The following is a 24,856-nucleotide window of genomic DNA, read 5'->3' as shown; positions in this document are numbered from 1 at the left end:
CGTGGTTAAAGACTCATCATCCTGTTTTTTCTTTACTTTTAGCCCGCCATCCAATTTAAGGGTTATGCCACAGCTGCCCTATATTAAAAGTTTTGGTAATTCCTTTATGTTTTTTATGTAATGGTTTGTCTACTGCAAGTTTGAAAATGTGTTTTTAATGCTAAAATATAATTGTTGTTATCCATGAACTTCCAAATTTGCAGTTTTACAAAAAACAGAAAAAAGTACTAAAGCAAAGTGTTACCAAATCATCAGGATGCAAAGTGAAAGTTATTAAGTTGTATTCCAGAACAGAAAAATTAACTTTAGCGGTTGAATGTTATGCTCAATTAAGTCCAGACTGCTGGCTAAAATTTGGGTATAAAAATGTGAATTCAGTTTTTTATTAGCGTCACATGACACATTTTTTTTAAGCTCTGTAAATGCCGATGCCAATAGATCAGCAAAAGTCCTACCGATAAAATAGTTCGATGCAAGTAAAAATGCAGGCTTTTAGTACCTGCTGAATAAGTTAACTCCCCACTCTTCTTGTATCAGAGATATATTCTCAGCAGGTTTCAGTTTTAATTCTTGAAATAAACAAGGTTTTTATTAGGAATTTAAGTTGAAATGTCAATGTAACCTGGTGTTGGACCGCCAGCTTTGACTGAACTGCAATTGAATGTATTAAAACTGTTTTGAAACATTTTTGCGATTTGTACATTTTCATAAAATTGTGCAATTCATTCTCAGCATATTAATCTTATAAATATTTCTGTCTCTGTCCTTTAGGAGTGGATATCCTTTATCGATTGGGGCTTACAACTCAAAGCCACACAGACGATACCTACGAAAGGACAAGCTCACAGCCTCCCACTTATGCAAATGTTCCCTCACCTTTCGATGGCCCCTTTTCTGGATATGGGGTGTTGCTCGACTCAAACTCCCTCTATGAGGCGCCAGTGCCCAATCTATTCCCTTCAGAATTTGGCGAAGAGTTCTCCGTTATAGTTAGCCTAAGCTCCTGGCGAGCAAACAATGCATTTCTTTTTAGTATCAAGGACGGGAGGGACCGGTTGCGTTTTGGCATTCAGTTGCTGCCACGCAGAGTGGTGGTTTATACTGCAGAGAAAGCCTCCATCTACTTCAACTACAACTGGCAGGATGGGCGGCTGCACCCTTTTGCTGTTGGGGTTCGTGCACGTTCAGTGTCCTTCTATGCGAATTGTGGAGGGGTGCAACAGTGGGAGCAAACCCTGGGGAGATCTCAAACACTGGGGGAATCTGGGGGTGTCTTCACTCTGGGAAGGATGAACTCCAAGGCGGCACCATTTAGTGGTCAAGTCTGCCAACTGGATATCTATCCCTCAGCCCAAGCTGCCGCGCACTACTGCAAATATCTTAAAAAACAGTGCCGGCTGGCCGACACTTACCGATTACATTTCCCACATTCTGATTCGGATATTGTGGTGAATGACCCCCCTTCTAGCCATTTGACAAAGTCTCTTCTTGGAGTAGCAGCTACTCAAAATACACCCATCGGATCTACAGCAGCCATTAAACTATCCCCAGATCGTTTGGTCACGCAACATTCAACTCTGAGCCCACCAATACGACCTCATCTGGGGGACCAAGAAAACATTTCCACATTGAAACCATTATCCCACTCTGCCACATCATCACTCCAGCTTTATAGCCCCACCGTAACTACGCCAAGTAGTCAAGCAGCTCTGGGTTTTGCCTATAGCACAACAACCACCACTACCAAAAATGTGTTGGCTAAAGACACTACGCCCCAGGAGGACACTGAACACTCTGAAAACAGCACAGAAGAAGAGAGAAATTCCAGAAAACAGCCAAGTCCGGATGCCACTACAGGTGTTGTTTCCCTGGTCAGACAGAGCCAACTAAAGGAAGAACTCAGGAACAACTCCATCACAAGCTCTAGGGACTCTGGCTCCACAAGCCAAAATTTCCCAGAGACTCATCTGAGAGCCAATAGCACTACTTTGTACAGGGAGAATCAGGTGGACACCTCAGAGCAGCATGATTTGGATGGCAGCTATGATGACGTAGACATGGGAGAGTATGATTATGGATACGAGGAGCCAGAGTTCTTCTATGACTACCAAGATGGTTTACATGGCCCCAAAGGAGAGCCTGGTCCTCCGGTAAGTGACTGAATTTGTGAATCACAAGCAGAGAATTAGAGCTTATAGAGAGCACTGATGTGCAAACCAGTGCACTGCTATGTATATTTTAGAGTCAAATTCTGAGTGAGCCACAATGTGGCTTGATTACACTCAGGAGACATGCAAAATGTTTTGGCAGTGAAATGTAGTGATTTAAAGGTGATGGCATGTCCAAGCAGTGTGCTTTTTTTCCCTGTATCTACAAGTTGTTAAGTACTGCTAGGTATTTTTGCTCTTATGTCAGAGGATAAATCTTTGGAGGACTAGAGCTATACCCCTGGATTTAAAAACAAAAGAAGAAGAAAAAAAAAGCACTTGATCCAGGCCATGATGTAAGCTAGTGGCTCTGGACACACTTGTAGTTCATGAGTGTGGCTTATGTTTCCATGTGTGAGATGTGTTAGGCATTCTTGGTGCTCGGTATAAACATGTGAGTGTATAATGATGCAGAATGCCTGGATTCATCTTTCCGTACTTACAGCGCCTGCAGACCTGTAGGGAGAGACACATCTTATCCAGCATCGTTGTTTCAATTTATCTACATGTCCCAGAGCCTAATTGAGCTATACTGCGGTATTTTGTCAAAATCACACTCCCATGCTGCTATACTTCTTTCTCAATAATGTTTGGAGGGAAACACATTTTGTCCATATCATCTTCGCGCTCTCCTACCCTTGTTTCCTTTCAGGAGACCAAACATTAACCAAATGTTATGACTCTCGTACCCAAGGGAGAATCTTCTAACATGGTTAACATTGTCTCATGACTTGAGATGTGCTTCCAGTGTCCTGTCATGGACAGGCTCTTTTCTTGGAGAGAAACTAAAATTGCCTTAAAACAGAATTAAAGATGGACTTTAGTTCTATGGGAAAATCATTTTTCGAGGCATAATCGAGCATTGTGAACATGACACAGTTTAAGCCACAGGGCTTTTTCCAGCGGATCGTATTTTGGCAAAAATGTTTAATTAGCCACAATGTTTGTCCTTCGGTGCTGTTATCTTTGACAGTTTGTGTGTCTTGGCTACTCTGACCGCTTAGATGCAGGCATGTTTTGAATGCTGGGTCAGCTGAAGGTCAGTGGCTAGCTCTTTGTTTGAACTTGAAGACAAGCTGGCCTGTTTCCTCAAGGGAAGTATTTCACAGTTTTTCAGCCACATAACTGGACGAGTACAGGTGGCCTCCTGCACTCCCTTTAATTTGTGCTTTAGCATTTTTGCACTTTTTTTCATTAAGAAAATTCAAAACAAGCAAAGAAGCAGCAGAAGAAAGCGTGTCTTACTTTCCCCTTTGTCTATAATATGATGTATATGATTTCTTTTACTCACAGTGACAAAAAAAACCCCAATTTAAAATGACTCACTGCTTCAATATTGGCCCAATTTAATGACACAACATTATGAGTAGGTTGACCCCACTGCAAAAGTCATGCCCAAGCTCTGAGGAGTGATGGGAGATTATCATTTTTAGCGTTCTCTGAAGTTTCAGAAGGAAACCAAGTTTTTCACTGACAATAAAAGCACTTTGAGAATATTAGGAGTTTGCAGTTATTTCAGTTGGAGTTGTGCAAGTTTGGACTACTCTGCTGTTAGAGGTATTTGAAAATGAGACTGTGATTGCCAGTCCTCTTCGAGACAGTGAGCTAATATAGTAACATGGAACTCCACAGCATGTGTCGGAAGTTAATGTTGTCTTGACTACTATACTCGGACTTTCATCAGCTTTACACTTCACTTCTCTGTAGAGGTTGGGTGTCATGAGCACGTAACAAAGGCCCCTGCTTTCTGCAACACGTATGGATGTGGGTAGTTGCGCATGGAGTAGGCTATGGATTGCATTGTTTTTGTAGCTCGTTCTGAATTAGGATGTAGCTTTGTTCAGTTAAGTGGGCCACGGGGTTGGCTGGACTTTGGCTGAGCTAAATCACTGTCAGTTTTGCTACTCCTTTGCCTATGACCTTAAGATGATGTTGCATGACATAAACCTTTTTATTCTAGTATTCCCAGAATATTTTACTTCCATACGAACGTCTTTGGTCCGGGCTTTGCTAAAAAACAAAAAATCAACAAAAAACCTTTACTGTATTCTTCGGACTATAGGGCGCACTTAAAATCCTTTAATTTTCTCAAAAATCGACAGCGTGCCTTATAATCCGGTACACCTTATGTATGAATTCTGGTTATGCTTACTGACCCCAAACCAGTCTTATGTGGTACATGGCGCTCAAAAATCTATCAAAAAATGTTTTAGTATGACTTTGGTAAGCTATGAAGCTTGATGGATTGTTGGAGCATTACGGCTACCATAGTCAGGAGCCTCGTGGAGTAACCTGGGTCAAACTCAGGTCCCAAAGTCAAATGAACACTGCGGCATCACTGAGAGTTAAAAACTGTCTAAATTCTGTCATGAAATGAAAACAGAATTTATTAAACTTAACAGAGTTAGAAGTTAGCAGGAAGTTGGCTCCTAGTTTCCACCTAAACATGATATAGCATGTTCTGACTGAGAGATTTGTGAAAAATATTTAACGTACAGCTCTGCTGTCACTTCAGACATAAATGAAGACAGAAAACGAAACAACAGTGACGTTTGTAGGGTTACTGAAGTTGGACTAGCTGGTATATAATGATGAGCTACGTGATCGCTAGTGACACAGCTATGTTGGCATAACATAAACACAGTGAAGCTGGAGGATGAACGCTAACTTTTTTCCACTCGATAAAAATTAACATGAAGGTTCCCAATGGTTAGAGACAAATGCAATCGCATGGCAGGATGCTGTAAACGGACCAAACTTCAGTCGGGAGAACAACTAAGATAATCCATCCACAATACGAGGTTAGTCATTAATATACTGCAACAACTTGGGAATAGAGCAGCTGCCAGAGAATTCAACATTAATGAAACAATGGTACAGAAGTGGAGGAAGCAAGAAGAATGAGTTGAGTAAAATTTGACTTATCTGACTGTTTTGTTTTGCGTAATGCGCCTTATAATCCAGTGCGCCTACAGTATATGTTTAAAAGGCAACGTGCTTTTATAATTTCTTTCTGCCCACATCTCTGGTTTGCTAACTTGGCCCCACATGCTGATCATTACCGGCTGACCTTTCTAGAAAAACAGCACTCAACAGCACCATCTGGTGGTCTGATAAAATGTACACTTTATATTTGTTGCGTGTGTAAGATATTGATATTTGGTGTCTTTATGCTTATACGGTATTGCAATGTAAAACACTGAAATGCTGTTGTACTGTTCTGCTTTCATGTGTTTGATTGGCCTGAACAGGTCACTGGTTGTGTCCAATGTCTCTTTATACATTTTTTTTTTTGCTTTTAGCTATTCCATGTGTTAATATTGAAATATATGAAAGTTGAAATCAAAGCTGATGCTTGGTTTTTGTATTTATCAGGTCCAGCTTATCCCAAATAGCTCTTAGAAATTAAAAAAAACAACAATCCCAAAACAAGAACTCGAGTCTCGGGAATAAAGGAATCTCACCAAATCTTCATTTATTTTATTTATTAATTTATTATAACTTTATTTATTCAGGAAAAATGACTCTTATAAAAGAAAATCCGATTCTCAAAGTGTGTCCTGGCCAACAGCAGTATAAACAAAAGACTTGCATAAACTATAACAAACACATAAAAAATTGTTTTCACTGAAATACAGCCAATTAAAAAAATAAAATACAGGACTGGAGTGAAATTCACTCATTTATTTCCTCCTTCCCCTTTGAAAGTAAGTTGCTGTGTGTAAACAACGTACATTGGTTTGTGTGAATCAACTCAACTTTATCGCAGTGCAGCAGTTAAAAAGAGTTCTTCAAAAGAAGATTCATTTTGCCCTTCGACTTTCAAGAAAATTGACCTTTTCACTGGACACTGTTGAATATTTGACCCCTATCTTGGCAGCACAGATGAAGCCTTTGAATACGGTCATTTTAGTCGATCAGTGCCTCCGTTTCTTTAGGCCCTGTTGTTGTGGCGAAGGCGGTGGTGTGCTCACACTTTCCATGTCTCTGTATGTGGGAGTCTGGAGGAACAAACAGCTGTTTCTTTATTTATGTATCCCTCTCTGCCCATCTACTTCTCTGACAAGAGATGCTCCAGAGTGCCCTAAAAACACTGAACAGTAAACAGTCTTATCATCTAGTTTTGGGAATATTAACATTGTTTTGGGGGAGAGAAGGAAATGGTGTACAAGTATTTCTTACATGTGACTCTGACCTTTTCCCAAAACATTTTAAATCTTTCTACACAGCTAAACAGAGTGAATTTAGTGCATATGTCTGGCACACAGCCCTGTTAAAAACTAAGTACACCCTATTCCTTCCATAGATGGAAGGTAGCAGCTAGGTGCTAATAATGAAATGTGCTCGATTGATCGATTATCAGCAAGTGTGCGCATCTTTAGCAGAAAAGCAGAGGTTTTGGCAGTCTGCTGGTCTAGAGCTTTCAAGACTACACAAGACCGCAATTTCCCCCATGTTCCAGCAAATTCACCTCATGACCTTGCAATGCTCAGAGAAACTGCAAAAAACCCAAGAGCTACATCTCAGACACCAGAGGTGCCAGTTAGCATGTTAAATCTCATGGTTATAGTATATATCGAAAAGGACTGAACAAGTACAGCTTGTTTAAGACAAAGTCTCTTATTTCTAAAACGAACATGGCAGCACAGCTGGGGTTCTCAAAGGTGTGTTTGAATAAACCAGAAGAATCCTGGAACAAAGTCCTTTGGACAGTCTTTGGACTGTCAGCACGGTGGAGGAGACGGTGAATGCTGGGGACCTTGCAGTCAATGATTTGACCTTGAAGGCCTCTGTATGCCAAAGTATTCTAGTCAACTGTCAACTCTGTTTGACAGCTAAAGCCTGAGACTGGGTCATAACAGGACAATGATGCCAAGCACAGCAGCAAGTCTACAACATAAAGTGAAAAAAAGAATGAAGGTGATTCAATGATCCAGTCAAAGCCCAGACCTCAGCCTAAGTTGGATTTTCTGGTTTCTACTTAAATTTTCTAAAACTCCTTTCCACACATTTGGCTTATAATGTGAAGCATTTGATAAACAGGATGTAAGAGAATTTTGAAAGAGCACATTTTTTAAATAAATGAACAAACAAATAAATAAATAAAAGAAAAAGCTGGCTCTACATTTGGACTGTATGAGCTCACTAAGTTTCTAACAAAACAAAACAAAACCTTGAATGATAAAATATCATATCCTTAATTACATTTGTTACTTAAAGTAGAACTGAATGCACATGCTTATGTTTCCTATTAACTGCTTTAACTTCTTGATTTCTAAGCACAGGCAGGATTTGTTGTTCTGCTTCCATTTTGGCCAATTCAATGCTGTTTAGCCCTGTATACTCTATGCATATACTGGATGGTGATTAGGAATAGTCTAGTCGGAGAACACCGGTGTCTGTCTAATAATGAGAATGTAACTTGCTTTACTTGATCAGGACTTTCTTGATTGGGCTTTTAGATGCAAACATTTGACTCTTTTCTTTAAACTTTGCAGCTTCTACACAAATATGCCTAAACAGTGAACTACATGTTATTGCTTGCCATTAATGCACTGTCTTCCCCCCTCTTCCCTGTCTCTATCTATGTCTCCTTCCTTTCCACATTTCTGGTTTCTTTCTGGTTTAGGGTCCTCCTGGTCCCCCTGGTTTACCTGGTCCTCCAGGAAAAAGAGGCTCTCGGGTGAGTAATCTCTGCAAAATCACTCCTCTTGTGCTTTTCCGCTAGTCACCACCACATCTGCGACCGTCGGGAAAGCAGTGCTGACAGACAGTGTTGTGGTTAGTGTGATTAAATCCACTCTGATCTCAAGACTACTTTGTATACATCTGCTAAGGCTGATGATGCAACGCCGCAATCACGCCACAGGCCCTGGAGGCATCTTTTAAACAGAACAAGGCGTGTTTTATTTTTAGTGTCGGACGGAAGGTATAAATAAGTCAAGAATAACTTCAGTCCCGTCTTTGCTCGACCATGCAGAGACGCATCATCATGGCTAATTTAACTGATGGAATGGAAATACCAGCTGCACTTAAAGAAAACATTTAGCATAATTAAGTTGATTACTTGTAGATTTCAGCACCTGCTTCTTAACCATATCAAGCAATGACTCCCGAGTGTCAGCGCCAATGCATTGATTATTAATGGGGTAAAACCATGTTAGTTTATTTAGGCGAGTGGCCCTCTGTGGATATACTTATGTGCCTATGTGTACATGATTTCCTCTCTAAGATTAGCCACAGTTTTTCAGATGTGACAAAAAGGCAACATGCAACACTCACATACAGGAGTTTATAGTTCCCCAAGATGTTGAAGCATTAGGTCAGATGGCATGATGTTAGTTGCAGCAAAAGATGAGCAAGGTTCACAACTATGTCATAGGACTTGGTGCTGTTTTGCCTGAGCCTCAGTTTTGGCATTGCTGTTACGCCAGATGACTGATTCCACTTGAAGGGAAGGTTTTAACTTAAGTCTGCATTTTAACAGCATGAAAAGCATCCTTAAAGAAAGACAGACAGGCTTGTAGACCCTAAGAGGTGGCATTCAGTTAAACATGTCTCCTATTACAGGATTGTAAAACACATGGCTGGTACAGAGCATACTTATCACCCTGTAGGCTAAGTCCGAAAGTCCAAACAGGACGAGGCTTTGGACCATTATGTGTTGGAAAGCTGAGGGCAGCGCACTCTAACTGTGTCTCTGCTGTTTCTGCACAGGATAATGGACTTTGTGGTCCAGAACCGTCCCTCGTCAGATGAACTCCTTGACATGACAACATGGGATAATGAATTACAGACATTGCTGATGTTGTTGTCAGTGCTGTCAACTAGTGTGAACTATCATGCCTGCAAGTGCAAGAGGCAGCTCTGGTGCTAATGTCATATTAGCGCTCAGATGTGTTTGTGCAGAAAGATGATATTGTATCCTATAACAAAGCTGTGCTGGGGGGAAGAGGCGCTGATTATCATAGCAGCTTTTGTCTTGCTGAGTTGCGTTTCTTTAAGGTGGACCTTAGTTGACAGTATGCACTTTCATTCAGAAGACATTAGGCACAGCACTGAAAAGTTGGAGCTTCTTTTTTTTAGCTCTTGTTGTAGTGCAGAAAAGCCTGGTAAGCAGCAGGGGTACAGATGTGGAGGAATGCAGTGCATTTATGGTGGATGTGCGAGTGTGCATTTGACTGTGCACATGTAGTGTCATAAAATAAATATATTGTTAGTGCTTATTGTTACTTGTTTTTAATATAGTCTAAAAGGGCCATCTCTGAGTAGAGTCTGAGCCAAGAGTACTGACAGGAAACTGCATGCTTTTGCAGAGCACAGGAGCTGCAGGCAGAAAGTGAAACTAAGTAGAGTGTTTGATCGAAACTTAAAGTGTGCGTGACGTGTAGAGGAAGTATATAAATAATCAGACTGGCGGCTCCTTTTTCAGACTGAAGTTGATGTTGTCTCTCTGCTCAGTCTCCATAATCCGGAATATGTAAAATTAAAGATCATTTTTTGAGTTAGACCACTTTGAGCCGTGTCTTTCTTTGCCGTTAAACAGTACAAAGAACTGGATTTAATAGTAGCTTTAAGCACATGTGGTTGCATAACTGTTTGCTTCCATGATATACTGATTTGCACTGAAGGCGAATGTGATAGAATAGATTTATTTGTTCATTTTAAATCTAACGGTGTGTGCACTTCTGAAGAAACTGCAATATCTTTGTGCAACTTTCTTGTTTCATCACTTTTATTTTACATTGCTGTGGAACATGTAACTATTCTGAACTCATCTCAAATTGAGCTGTTGACAGCAATGCACAGCAATTTCACGTTTCTCTCCTGTGTCTGTTCCAGGGTCCCCCTGGTCCACATGGAAAACCAGGACAGCCTGGACCACCTGGACCCAAGGTGAGCAGTATTCTCCAATAGGAGAAGGAGTGGGATGTATAAACAGCACTCTGTAAGAGTACCACACAGAGTTCTGGCTAGTACACTCTCTATGGGTGTGGAGAACGTCTCCTCACAGCCACAAGGGGCACCACTGAACCCAACACACAGGCCAGGGATGTTGTTCAGTTATACTCTGCTTTCACACGCTTTCATTAAAAAGATCTAGCCATATGCGTTTAGTCACCTTGTTTTGTAAAGAAGTGGAAAACCCATGGCTAAGTGCTGGTTTGTTTGAAAAGGACTCGTCACATTAGTGGGTTTTGATAACCATGTCGTCACTGCTCTCGTAGTTGGGGTGCTCAATCCATTGGCTGTGGCTGTGGATAAGGAAATAATGTGTGGTGTAAATTAATCGGAAGCTTAGTGATCGGATTTTGCTGTCTTAGCCGACTTTTCAAAATGTACTTTAGGAAACTACTGAAACGAGGAATTGGCTTTAATGCACCATCAGTGCATGTGGGTTATTGTATAAAATACGTTGAGAAGACAGTTGTACCAAAAAACTGTATAAATACACTCAACCTGCCATTTTTTATTTTTATTTTTTTAAAATTCTTATTGGCAGTAGATCTAATCATGCTATTCATCAGTGTGGCGTCCTGATTTCATGCTGTCTTCTCCTGACAAGACCACACACAGCGTTTCTTGACATAATGGCTAGTTCAGTTAGAGGCATGTCAAGAGTTTGTTTTTAAAGGATAGTTGTACACAGTTGTTAGAGTCTGCGCTTTGCGTCCTTGAACATTAAATCAATCAAGCACATCAGCAGTGATGTCACTAAGTGGCTTAGTTATCTGAGAAATCCTGCAAACTCATGGAAATTTACTCTTCTGTAGTTAAAGTTTTTACTATATAGCAAATGGCATCAATTATAGCGACTGACATGCTGTTCCCTGAAGAGAAGAGAGTGTGTGCAAGAGGAATTAAACACAGCCAGATGTAGGCAAGCATGATAATAGCAGGCCTGTATATTGACACCGTGCACCAGGAGGAGACAAAGGCGGTTGTTTGTTTAAATGATACCCTTAGCTTAGATCGTTATTACCTTGGGTTTAACCACAGGGCATAATTGTGCCAGTCCTGGCTCATTAACCATAGCACTGATTTCATATAAAAAGGGGGAAGAAATCCAACAGAAAGCGTCACTGCTAAGCTTTTTCCCCAGCTTAGGACCAGAAACATCGGTAAGGCTGAGCGAGAATGTGGGCAGCGCCATGCACATGTTTGTGGTGGCTGTATTCCTTACTGTCTACCCACAGAGTGGCTGCCAAGACCAAGCAATCAATCAACAAACACTCCCGCTACAGGAGTCAAGCGAAGCACGAGTGGTTGTCCTACCCATCCCTCTTCATTGCTGATTGCCAAACTTTCCGACAAGCGAATGCCTCTTCACTTTGTTAGTACACGGAGAGAAGAATTCTATTTATGAGACTACCAAATGTTGTTTTTCTTCCTTGATTGTTGAAACAGCACAGAGAGGTGGATTTATTCTGTATCACCTCTGACCTTGCTGAGACGCTGAGATTTGGCTAAATTCCACTGATCAGCTATTATGCAACAGCAGGCCACCTGCCGGCTTTCTGTTCTATCAGCGTTTACTCCCACACTCATGTGGAAAAATAAAAGAGTATCTAATACCATAGTGACCGGTCAGTGAGTCACTCTCAGCCCTGAAACCCTTTGCGGAGGCAGGGAAGCGACTGAGAACCTCTTTGTCTCAGTTTTGGAAAACATCTCTTGTTGAAATGTGTTTTGTTTCTAGGACACTGGGAATATGGTTACTGACTCTGAGCCAATCTTACATTTTTGAAGCCTAATCTGAAATGTTATAAAGATAAGCCCTTAACCTGAAAGAGCCTGTCAGGCTGTCGACTTTATGCTCAGCCGACTGTTTTTTAAACAGGAAGGAACTGGTTTTATGATATGGCAGGATTTCTCTTCTCTCACTCGCTTAGCCTTTGTATGCCTCATTGGGTGTCAGTCAAAACTATGGAAATATGATGCTTAAAAACACAGGCAGGTAATCTTTATTTGCAGTGAGTGTAGACGGATAAGAAAAATGTAAAAAATGGGATTTACCAAAACGCTTAAATCAGGGGTAGGCAACTCCAGGCCTCGAGTGCCGCTGTCCTGCAGGTTTTAGATCGCACCCTGGGTTAACACACCTGAATCAAATGATTAGTTCATTACCAGGCCTCTGGAGAACTTCAGAAATGCTGAGGAGTCATTTAGCCCTTTAAATAAGCTGTGATGGATCATGGACACATCTAAAACCTGCAGGACACCGGCACTCGAGGCCTGGAGTTGCCTACCCCTGGTTTAAATGATCTTCTTTTCCTTCTGAACCAAGTTGTGATGAGTGGCACAACCATCATTTATGTGGCACTCATCAGTCTATTATTAGCAAACAATGAATACCAGTCACATTTAAACAGGTTACTTATGCAAAGAGAAGGCTAAAATAAAGATATCATGCGTACAGAAGGGAATTCACAAACTGATTTAGAAAAGGCAGGTACTTATGCAGTTGTGGTAAAAAGTTTACATAAAACGATCGTGGGAATGAATGTTGTGGTGATTTGGGGCTTTTAGTGTTTGTTTGTTATTTTTTTAACCGTTCTTTGTCCAGGATGGAATGACTACAAAATCTTGAAAGTCTGGAAAAAGAAATTGCTGCTAAAGTTTGAATTTATTTTGGATTTCCTGTAAAAAGTATTTAGAGGCACCCCCATTATTATTGGATTAAATGTGCCTTAGCAAGTTGCAGATCAACCAGATGCTTTTTGTAGCCATTAAGAAGCTCGTGGCATAATCCTGGCTGGATATTTGACCATGTTTCTTGGCTCGGTAGAGTTTGTTTACAGTAGTTGGTTTTGTGGCACAGACTTGCTTTTAAGCACAGTCTACAAATGTTTAATAAGGCTGAGACCAGGGCTGTAGGAAGGCCGTTCAACTGTGGACAAATCGCTCAAAGTTTGTGTCATTTGACCCTAAAACATTTCTCTGGAAGATATCTAGCTTCTCCATGTGGGCAGCAGCAAGTTTCAGTCACGCTTGAAGATGTCAGTCGCCTTTCAGTCTATTGTGATGTAAATCTCACTTCACTGTGGACAGTGACACTGGTGTTCCAAGAGTTTCCAGTTCATGGCAGGGCTTGAGCTACCCTGGGAAGTTTTACTTGTGTACAATTGTTTGATCTTAAAATCTGCAGTTTTATAGAGATATCGCCAATTAGTTTCTGGAATGGCCTTCCTGACACCGATTTCTGGTTGTTTATGTTTGTAGGTTTCCAGTCATTGGAATAATCACACAATCTAATCAAACAGGTTCAATTCAGTCAGTTTTCTTTACATTTAGTTCCTCCTCTTACTCTCCGGTATAGTTCAGTTGTAGAAACATTCCTCAATGTGATCTATGACATAAAAATAAATAATGCAAAGAATGGAAAATTGTGACGTTAGAATGAAGCAACATTCCCTTTGTATAGTTGAAAGCATTTTGGTGCCTGTCTGTTCACCTCCACATTTCAGTACATTTGTCTCTAAAAAAGAGGGTCTGTCATGCGTGTTCAGCTCATCATGCATGTAAAACACATTTATTAAACTGTCACAAAATATATTTGACTCACTCGTTTTCTTAGTATCCAAACCCAAATATTTTTCACAGTGTGCAAAATGTTGTGCTGTATTGCTGTTCCCCCTGCTTTGCAGGAACGGCTAATTATTCCTCACCAGGACACTTTAGTGTTGACAACAGCAAGTTGGAATGTCAGATTAAGTATTGGCGCTAAAATTATGTGACAGTCTACTGGCATTGCATCTTTAAGGCTGTCTGCTGTCTGGAGAATATTACTTTTAGTTGAATCACAACAGAAAAGATGTTCTGACCTAAATCTATTTCATACTGGGGAGGAAAGGCATGAGACCTCTGGCTGTTAAAGAGCAATATTGCTGTTCTGGAAATCCCTGCTTTGCTCCAGCTGCTTGTTTGGAGTCAACTGTTTCTTTCACTTTAATAACCAACTAAGTAAAACAGACTAAGAGCTACAGTATGTTTCGTCTTCATTAAACCCATCAAAGACTCACAGGTGATGCTTGTCTATTACACAGATATGTGTGTAAGTTTTTGAAAATTGCCTCTTTACACTGCTACAGCAGATTATAAATAAAACAATCAAGATGTCAAATTACTTATGAACCCCGGCTGAAGGTTAAAGCCTCTGACTGTCATCCTACACCAGATGGCTTTGAATTTGGTATGCTTTGCTTTTTCATACCATACAAAATGCTGCATGCAGACCAATGAAAAAAGGCGGTAATCAGCTCCTTCCTTCCTTCAGCTGATTTTCAGTTTTTAGGATCTAAAATTACTTCTAAATTTCCCAGAATGTATCTAATGAGTCATTCTTTGTTATAAGTCTTTGCAGATGTCTTTTATGTGAGATGAGCATCAAATTCGGCATCAGACTCACTCCTTTACCCCCAATATTGTTTTTCTGGTTGCCACCACCTAGCCTTTTGCTGACAGCTATCTTAAGGGTTCACATACATTTTTATACACATACAGTGTAAATCAGGTAATCAAGCACTGTAGCCTGCATGTTATGCATGCTTTTTTTCTGCATACTTATTTTTGGACCTCTCAAAATCAGAATCTTTATGTATACTATTTTTGAGGTGTGGCAATATCTGGATGTGCGTGTCAGCAATAGATTATAAATGCACTGAGTGCCTGACATTATGACCTTGTGACCCTGTTTCTGTTCTAGGGTTCAAAGGGAGACCCTGGGCTGTCTCCAGGTCAGGCTCCACCAGGAGAGAAGGTGAGGAATCTGCCACTGGTCTCTGTGTCCGGCTCTCTGTCCCTCTGCTCTTTGCTATGTTTGTCTCATGACCTCACGAGTCGTCACCCCCACCATTTCACTTACTGGCAGCTTTTGGTTTATGATGTGGGATTCTTTTTTTTTCTTTTTTTTTTTTTCTTTTCAATGTTGTGAAATGATCCCAAAATGTTGACACAGTTCATACAGTAGAGTGAGTACTAAAGATTATTCAGCAAGCCCGTGACAAGTCACAAAATACTAAACAGTTTTCATTCATGATGATGAAAAACAGATTTTTCATTTAATTTTACGAGGCGTTTTCAGCATAAATTCATTTTCAAATACTGCAACAATGACTTTGAGGGTATGGTTTTCTTTATCCCAATGAATTCATTCTACATTGACTTTAAAGCCTTTTTTATGCATTTCTGAGTCATTTTATTGTCACTGATTTGTCTGACATCATCACGGCTGGCCTTTGCTTAGTCTATCATCTCTTCTGTCTCATTTTCTTCTTCAAACATGATTACAGTAATGATATTCCTGAGAAGCACTGCTACATTTTTTTGAAGTGATTAATATCCAAACATATCCGTCTTCCCTCAAGTTTAAGGAGCTTCGCATAGCAAAGTATCATAGCTCTCTTTAAATCCTCGCTGGGGTAAACAGATTAATGTGAAGTTTCAGTAGGGTTCGTCCAGTATTACTTACAAGTTCATTCGTAGTGCAGTGCTGTTATCACTCTTGTACCTCCATGAGACTTAAAGATGTGTGCAGCTGCGAGTGTTGTTTCACACTGTTCAAAATTGAGCCAACAAAAGAAAGGAATGCTGGGAGTTATTTAAAACACTGAGGAAACATTTTGGAAATAGCAAGGAAATCTTTTTGTTGCCCAGATGCAAATTTAGGGTTAGCAGAACTGGGGTAGATCCATCTATGGGCATCTTGACAGTTTGGTGAACATGAAAGTGAAGAAATGTTGCAACAGGCTAGTCCATTTTGCAGAAACCTCATTGCATCAATTCATAATGATACTCATTAGTCTGTATGGTCTTGGATGCTGGTATTCATGCTCCTAATGACATGATGGATAGTTTCCTGGGGATCTCCTCCCTGATCTGCATCAGGGCATCACTGAGTTCCCGACAGTCTGAGGTGGAACATGGCGGCTTTGGATGGACTAAAACATAATGTCCCAGAGATGTTGTTTTGGATGTAGGTTAGATGAGGCCAGGAACTGTCTGCATGCTCTCACTAGATGAGACCAGGAGGAAACCATGGGACGTCTCCATGCTAGCACAAGGCTAACACAGAGACACAGACAATCATTCACACTCACATTCACACCTACGGTCAGTGTAGGATTGCCTGTTAACATAACCCATGCATGTCTTTGGACCATGAGAAAAAACTGAAGCACCTGAAGAGAAGAAAACATTCAAATTACGCACAGAAAGGTCACTGCACTACCATGCACTGCGATTATAAAAAATCGGGGTGTTTTAATGAGAAAAAATGCTGGTTAAAATCTGTTAGCCAAGTTAATTTCTCATATGCACGCTCAACTTACCTTTATTTAGTTTTTTTTGGGTTTTTAAAATCAAAATAAGAATATTTTGATCTCTATATCATTAAATCTGAATTTTCACTGTGTGGGCTTTTCTTGTAAAAGTGATGGCGAATTAATAAACAGATGTTTCAGTCCTTACTAATAATGTTTAGCAAGAAACAACTCAGCTGTCCAAATGATGAATCACAGTGTAATTCCCTTGTTTACTTTGCGCTGCTACCTCTTTTTGTGTATGTGTAAGTCAAGTGTGCAGTATCGTAACTGAACTCAAGCAAGTGTAAGCTGAGTCTTCTCTGAGTGAGCACAGGATTAAACCAAAAATGCTGCTCCCCTCTAAGATGGCCAAGCTCTTGACAACAGGACTCAGTCACATCCATGACAGCGACATAAATAACAGATTTAACAAGTGGCAGCTGAGGTAGCACACAGCGGGATTAGCCGGCCACAGCCACAACAGGATGGACGCGAACAGGCAACATAAGATCCTTTTTATGAGCCAGAACTCTATTTTGAGATGTGAGGAGAGCGATCATGTTCACGTTGGTGTTAACTGATGCCTAATTTTATATCTAACTGGTCAATCACTGCCTATTTTGCTTGCTCTGGCCGCCCACATTTCTCATTTTAACCAGAAAAGCTATTTCCTTTTTCTAATATTGCATCACTTTCATGAAATATTCATTGGTGTAATGCTTTTATGAAGCTTTAGTATTGAGTTAAACAATATTTCATTTATGGCATTTAATAATGACTGTGCATGTGTTGTACTGCTTTCTTTTTCCTTTGTTTTATTAGGGTGACAGAGGATCTCCAGGTCGTCCTGGACCCAATGGATTTCCAGGCTTACTGGTAACATTTATTCTATAAAACTGCTTGTGAGATGAGAGCATAAAAGACTTTCAATCTGTGAAAAAGTACATGTTTATGTACTGTATAATGTCATTTTGTTGTTTTATAATTCTTTAAAAAAAAATCCCTGGGAGCACAACTTTTATCTTACTTTTACCATTTACTGTTTCCTTTCAATCCTTTGTATTGAGGTGAATCAGTGTGGCCCATGTCATCGCTGCTTGCCACAGTTCTCCGTCTACAGTCTGTGTTTCTTTATATTTTCATTATAAACTAACAGAAAGAAATATATGAGTCCATCTTTTCTTGCTCATTTTCCCCTCCTATATCTTTACTTTACCGTGTGAGGTCGATCCTGTTTCTTCCTCTCTGTCTCAATCAGAGCTTGAAGCTGACTGTTAGGACGTAGTGCTGCTTTGCTCAAAGCTAAACCTGGCTTTTAAGGTTTAAGGTCAGAGGTGATCTGAAAGAGGAAAACGACCTTTCCCTGGACCGTGGGATCAATAGCATAGTCAATATTCCATTCCATTTCAATTCAATTCAGTTGTATTTATATAGCGCCAAATCACAGCAACAGTCGCCTCAATGTGCTTTATATTGTAAGTTAGACCCTACAATAATACATTCAGAGAAAAAACCCAACAATGATATGACCCCCTATGAGCAAGCACTTTGGCGACAGTGGGAAGGAAAAACTCCCTTTTAACAGGAAGAAACCTCCAGCAGAACCAGGCTCAGGGAGGGGCGGGGCCATCTGCTGCGACCGGTTGGGGTGAGAGAAGGAAGACATGATAAAAGACAAGCTGTGGAAGAGAGACAGAGATTAATAACAAGTATGATTCAATACAGAGAGGTCTGTTAACACATGTTGAGTGAGAAAGATGACAGAAAAGAAAATGCTCAGTGCATCATGGGAATCCCCCAGCAGTCTACACCTATTGCAGCATAACTAAGGGAGGATTCAAGGTCACCTGATCCAGCCCTAACTATATACTTTACCAAAAAGGAAAGTTTGAAGCCTAATCTTAAAAGTAGAGATAGTGTCTGTCTGCCGAATCCAAACTGGAAGCTGGATTCTAGGAACAACAAGTAAGCCTGCAGTGCGAGAGCGAAGTGTTCTAATGGGGTGATATGGTACTGCCTTGGGTACCAGACATCCACTGTCATGCCATGCTTTAAAACAGAGAATTTCATAGATGCAGTGACGGGTAAAATGAAAAGCATTGATACGTAATTATCAACTGACAGACTTAAATTCTTTTTAGGCTTTATAGTTTTACTCAAAGCCACACATCGCTGCTGTTGTGTTTGAGTTTTTTTTGGCATGACCCCATGAACTCAATAGATTTATTCTGTTATAGTAGGTGGTCCTGCTCCTCACATGGCTGTATCTACAGGTAGCTTCTTGATGAAATTCTGAATCTGGTTTCCACATAGTTGGCCTTAACCTTGAATCCCAAGAGGCCACATCAGTGTTTGCAGTAGCTAAACTTAATACATCCAGCACACCCCCTGCGGCCCATCAGGTATTTTAAGAGGAAATGACTGGCCTACGCTCTTTAGCCCTGCATGGAACTTTTATTGGGCGTGAAGGTCATATGTCACAACCTCGGAAGTACATGACAGAGACATTGATACTGTTCAAGAAGCCCTCTTTCTTCCCCGAAAAAGACACTGACCTGGCCCTGACCTTGTGTTTTGTCGCTGTAAACATCTGTTGTTGATAATCACGTCAAAAGCAAAAATAAAGCGCTTAAGAGGAGAATAGCTCTGATTTACTCAACAATAAATCCTGTTTAGCTTACAAAGAAAACGTGCTTACTTAACTAAATGTGGGATTTTGCTGTAGCCCAGGGCTGGCTTTGGACCAGAGTCACTAAGCTGTTTCCACTTTAATCACTTTCTGCAGAATGAACATTTTTTTTGTGTTTTAATTGAATCACTTTGTTTTAAAACCACACAGAACTCAGAAATGTGCTGTGGATGTTTTTATAAACTGTCCTGATGTAAAATGGGACACAGACTTGTTAAAACTAGATGGCACAAACTGAAAGAAAACTGTTTAGAGCAAATTTCTCAAACAGAGATGTCACATGTAATAGATTTGTTATATATTGTTTCATCACATGTCCTTTGGCCAGTCCCAAAAAGTGTGCCTGCCCACAGACTTTCCCACAGAAACATGAAGCTCAAACCATTATTTTCACTGATACAAAACTGCATAATTTCTCATGTTTACACAGGACATGCAGGACGTGCATAAGGTTACCGACCCAAGTTGAAAGCATTATCTATGACTTGGGAAATTTTAAAGTAGTAACACAAAAACTGCCCACAGGAAATCCATCCCACTGTTTTTTTCTTTACTTCATTAAAGTGATTAACTACCCTTCTTTTTTCTAGTTTTACTGTTGGCTCTTCTTGTTTAGTGCACTGCTTGGGGTCTGTCCAGTGGGGTGGTTGGTTAAACTCTTTGAACCTGACACATAGATTCATGGTTTCCAAGTAGTTGAATCCTACTGAAGCTGGTAATCCCCTGACTTCATCCGCATGCTTTGTTTCAACACTCAACATGATATTTTGATTAGACTGACTGCTCTCTAATAGTTCACATTCGGCGTACATATTCTTAATTTAGCATTTAGTTTTTATGCCTTTTAATGCTGCTAGCAGGGCAGCTTAATTACTCTTAGTTACCAATTTTTCAGTTGAAATTTACTAAAAGTACTTGTTTCATTTTACTTTTTAAGGGTCCTAAAGGTTATCTGGGTCCACCTGGACCACCAGGAGAACAAGTAAGTAGTTATTTGTGTTCATGGTTTGTGTTACAGCCCAACAAAACTAAAATTGTTAAATTCAAGGTAGCTGGATTCCGGCTAGTACTTTGTCACAAAAATACAAATAGGAACTGGGTTGGTACACACATGCAAATGAACGAATGCAAAGATGAGTGTGTGACAAGCCAGTTATGGTAGTCCTTCAGCTGTCCCTTATAGTAGCTGGTTCTTTTTATGGCTCTTTTTATCCCTCTTAAAACTCTTCACTTTCTCAAACAACGACAATAACAAGAATGAGTCACATAACAGTGAACAATGAGCTGAAGTAAAAGCCAGAGTGAGATAGTGAGGGATGGGGTGTATTGGAGGGGTGCTGAAAGGTGCAGTTAGTAGACGGAGCTGTTGGGAATGAACAGTGCTTGTTTTATTCCTTAGCTGGCACTGCTACTAGAAGTCTGCGTTTCTCCCCTTTCACGTTATCCGTCCGCTAATCTCCCTATTCACCGTTCATTCTCTCTCTCTCCCTTTTCCTCTCTCGTCACTTTAGGGCATACCAGGACTTCCTGGCGAAGCTGGAGCTGCAGGTTACCCTGGCAGGCAGGTGCAGTGAAAAACACACAAAAATTGTTTCTCCATCAATCCTTGCAGATTCCTTTATTGCTCTATCGAGAACTTTACTAAGAGAACACAGCCACAATAATGTACACTAATTTCTGCTGACCTATGCACATCAGATGCTTTGTAGTCAACAAAGTCTCCCTGTTTTTCTTTGTAGGGCTCGGCCGGGCCACAAGGTAGCCCTGGCCCTAAAGGTGTTCGTGTAAGTATAAGGTGTTTTCTGCTATTTTTTTTTTCCTTTAGTATTACTACATTGAACTCTTTCATTTCCTGAAAGGATTAGGACCAGAGTTTCAGGCTGGCTCCACAGTGACTGAAATGCCCCAAAATAGGAGAACAGAAGAAAGACAGTAGGTAGAAGAGGAACAGATGAAATCAGAAGGGGCCAAATGAGCTAGCTAGAGAATGGACTTAAGAGCGTTGCGGTCCCAGGAAACAGGATAGCTAGGATCACAGTGTCTGACCGAAGCTGGCAGGGTGAGAAGGAGCCACAGAGGCAGACAATGTGCTGAAAAGAAAGATGTTTGAGCAATGAGAGAGGGTGGAAAGGGATGCAAAAAAAAAAAAAAGGATGACTCGGAAATACTGATTAGGTTGTATGCTAACTGACATACAAACCTGAATGCAGCCAGTCTGAATTGTAGTACAAATACTGAGCAGCTTTAGGGTTTTTTGCTCGTATTTTGACAGTTTGGATGCAAAAATGAGGCTAAAACCAACTTTTTAATTTCTTATGGCTCCAACAGATTTGTTTTTGGTGTATGTTAGCTTGTAATGCAGGACCAATTATGATATGAGAACACTGTTCATGATTTAAAATCAGATTAAAGATCCTATTTGGGTTTTTTTTTTTTTTTTTTTGTTATTGGTACAAAAATTTAATCGATCATTGGTCTCAGATACTGATCCTGTTTGCATTTTTACTCACTGGAAAACTCCTTGAAATTACCTGTAACACTGATGAGGAATCTGTGCTCAGACTGTTCCTGAGCTACATTTACCTTGAACAAAGAAGAGTTTGGCCAGTGAAACCAGCTATTTCTCCCATGTTTCCCACAGGATGCATCAGGGCCACACATGTCTTTTAAAATCCAGAATTAAATTTTAAAAGGATAAAAAAAATCCTCTGACTGTGTCATCTATTTTTACCCAATTAGGTACTTTCATGTGGTGGCTCTGTACTCCAGACAAAGATGTTCAAGCTGCGACCGTCCTGATTGTTATGAACTGATTTCAGTGGCAAATCGTTTTTCCTGTGCTGCCATCAGCACAAAATAAGTTATTCATGTTAGCCAAGATGAGCGGACATGACCCACATCTGATGCAGAGTGCAAAAAGTCAGATGCAGGAAAAGGAAATCTAGTCAGTTTCCAAAATAAAAGACTATACGCAGCTCTGTTGCTGAAATATTATTAGTGCATTTGAAGGCATTCAAGAACAGTGCACCAGACAAGCTACTATTCTTCTGCTGTCGTTATTTCATAATGACAAGTTAATGTAAGCATTGTGCTGTGTTAATGCAGCACAGAATTTTTACTTTGTTGTGATGTTTTTCTCATTTTCAGGGTTTCATTGGGCCTCCGGGCGATGCTGGCCCACCCGGGCTGGAAGGGGAGAAAGTGAGTGATGTTTGTTCATTTCCAGTGTGCAATTTGTCAAAGTCTCTATAAACATGACACATTTCCCATCACAATTTTTTTATTTACCTCTAATAAATCTGTAAATATCTTATCTTTCACCTCCATTTATTTTCTGTTTATTCAAACTTTCCCCCCCATCATTAGGCTACAGAAAAAATATTTTCCATTTAGGCAGTCAGTAATTACTGAACACATTGCTTCATTCTTGAGAGGTCAAAATCTAAGAAATCCCGGTGTTTGTAGTTTTGTTGTGGCTTTTTCACATCAGCTTGTTTTATGCCAAGAGAACTTTATTCAACGTGATGAAATGCATTGTTAAATCCTCACCTAAAGTAGGCTGTATTGAGAACCTGTGCGACTTTAATGGATAATTTAAGCATCTTATTTTATGGGCTTATTTTGTTTTACGGATTGCGGAGGAGATTAGAAGAGCTGTGGTTGCTTAGGCTCATATCCTCTCTAATTCTCTTTCCAGTCATTTCAATTTCAATCCTAAACTTGCGTGAGAAATCTAACTGCTTGTTTTTCTTTTCTAGGGCATACCTGGACCTGCTGGAAGACCTGGCCCCAAAGGAAGACATGTAATAATGAATCCATTTTGGTTTTTGCCATACTTAACAGTTCCCTAAATCTATACTTTTGCCCATTACGTTGATGGTAAAAACTGCTGCTATCCAGCTCATCAGGTATACAGTATGCCAGTATAAAGCAGTACTGCATATCCACACAGACCCCAGAAGCATCCAAAAGAGGCACATTTGTATCCTGCTGCTGTGAATGTGCTAAAGCAGCAGGAGGCGGGTTTGATAGGACATCGAGAGAAAAGAACAAAGAGGACTATTACACATGTATGCATACATACAATACAGTGTTCAAGATATAGCAAATTACATGCATCTTGGCATATTGTCTGCAAGTTTGTTCCAGGGTGGCCTTGAATAAAGTTACACTCAGAGACAGATGGAATGTCTAGGTTGGGCCCGCACACTGTGAAAAGTTAATGTTTTAAAAACAAGCCTTCGCTTCTCTGTATTGAAGTTGCCAAGCGGGCAAAAAGCCCAGTGACTGTTTTATCAATTTTTTTTTTTTCTTGGAACAGTGATGTCTGGCTAATACGCCGGCTAATCTTGCCTCATTAAAAAATGTGCTTTTGCACATTATGTCCACGTGAAGTTAATCTTGAATAATTACTTTGGGAAATTGCACGTTAAATGCTACATGTAAAGTCAATTTTTAAAAAAAGTTTGCTATGCCACGCACGACAGAAAGCACAGAGCCGTTATGGAGAAAGCAGAAGAAAAAAACTACTCTTTTACCTCTGTGGAGGTGCTACTCTCTGCAGATTGAGGGTAAAGTTAAAAATGGTAGTCCTGACTTTCTTAAATTAATTGTGGATGTATTTGCCCCGTAGGGTGTCATGGGGGATGCTGGGGAGAGGGGGCCTCCTGGTCCAGATGGAAATGAGGTGAGAACTTGTGCCCGCTTTTTGTTCAGTATGTCCAATACTTACTTCAGTCTTCTGTCTTCATCCTTGAACTCTGGCTTCTTCTGTTTGTGCTGTCTCATTAGAGGCAGCACAGGTGGACAGTGTCTCATAATACTCAGCTGTAAAATGTACAGTTATATGCGTATGAATAATCCTAGCTTTACTGAGAGTTTTTTAGGGTTTTTTATGATCAGATGACATAAATATGCTTTGTTACTCCTGTATTGTTTTGAGAGTGAGACAAACGTACTTATGATGTTCCTCCACAGGGCCCTGTTGGTGGGGCTGGCATAAGTGGCTTTCCTGGTCTAAGGGTGAGTCTGTATTTTTTTTTTTTTTTTTTTTTTTTAGCAGCAACATGTTTTGTTTGATTTAGATTTGTGAGTCCGTTCTTAGACCTGTGACTCACAAGGCTCAGTTTTGTCAGTTTTATCTCAGGCCTATTGTGTCTTATTCCACTTGTCTTAGTGCTTAGATTGGGATTGGCTCATGAGCCTCACGACTGACAGTAGTTAGGAATTTTCACGTCGCAAGCTAATTCTTGGTTAGATTCCCTGTATCGTTTAATACGGGTTTTGTTTTCCTGATGGCAGTAGTGTCTTTTCTGTTGTTCTCTTCCATTGTACGTCAAGATATGTGGAGCTGAGGTGACCTGAATGCAAGGCACAAAAACAATGTAATGAAATAAGATAACATGCCTTTATTTAGGCAGGTATAAAAAGTCCCAAAGTTTAAAAAGTAAATAAAGGACCTACAGAGAAATCGGAGATGCACATCAAGGAAAATGAACGGACGTCTTGAGGCAAGTTTACAAATACTCTCAGAAGTGCCCGGGGAAGACAGATGGGTGTGGACACAGGTGATGATATCTACCAATAGGTGACAACTAGACAAGGTAAGACAGGAAATAAAAGCAACACAAGGGAATAAAGGCTGACTTTCAAAGTAA

General features: G+C 40.3%; 1 protein-coding gene across 1 annotated transcript in view; it reads left to right on the top strand.

Annotated features, from left to right (window-relative positions):
- col24a1 (collagen type XXIV alpha 1) overlaps window positions 1-24,856 on the top strand; it is an 86,782-nt gene that overhangs the window by 13,036 nt on the left and 48,890 nt on the right. Inside the window, exons 3-14 of the mRNA XM_004562127.3 lie at window positions 772-2,150; window positions 7,837-7,890; window positions 10,050-10,103; window positions 14,914-14,967; window positions 17,333-17,386; window positions 20,137-20,181; window positions 20,711-20,764; window positions 20,939-20,983; window positions 22,347-22,400; window positions 22,958-23,002; window positions 23,833-23,886; window positions 24,177-24,221. Of these exons, the coding sequence (XP_004562184.3) occupies window positions 772-2,150; window positions 7,837-7,890; window positions 10,050-10,103; window positions 14,914-14,967; window positions 17,333-17,386; window positions 20,137-20,181; window positions 20,711-20,764; window positions 20,939-20,983; window positions 22,347-22,400; window positions 22,958-23,002; window positions 23,833-23,886; window positions 24,177-24,221 (1,937 nt within the window). The remainder of the gene's footprint in view (window positions 1-771; window positions 2,151-7,836; window positions 7,891-10,049; window positions 10,104-14,913; window positions 14,968-17,332; window positions 17,387-20,136; window positions 20,182-20,710; window positions 20,765-20,938; window positions 20,984-22,346; window positions 22,401-22,957; window positions 23,003-23,832; window positions 23,887-24,176; window positions 24,222-24,856) is intronic.

Source organism: Maylandia zebra, linkage group LG17 (genome assembly GCF_041146795.1).
Source record: "Maylandia zebra isolate NMK-2024a linkage group LG17, Mzebra_GT3a, whole genome shotgun sequence".
Lineage (NCBI taxonomy): Eukaryota > Metazoa > Chordata > Actinopteri > Cichliformes > Cichlidae > Maylandia > Maylandia zebra.
This window is presented reverse-complemented; position numbering and strand designations above follow the sequence as displayed.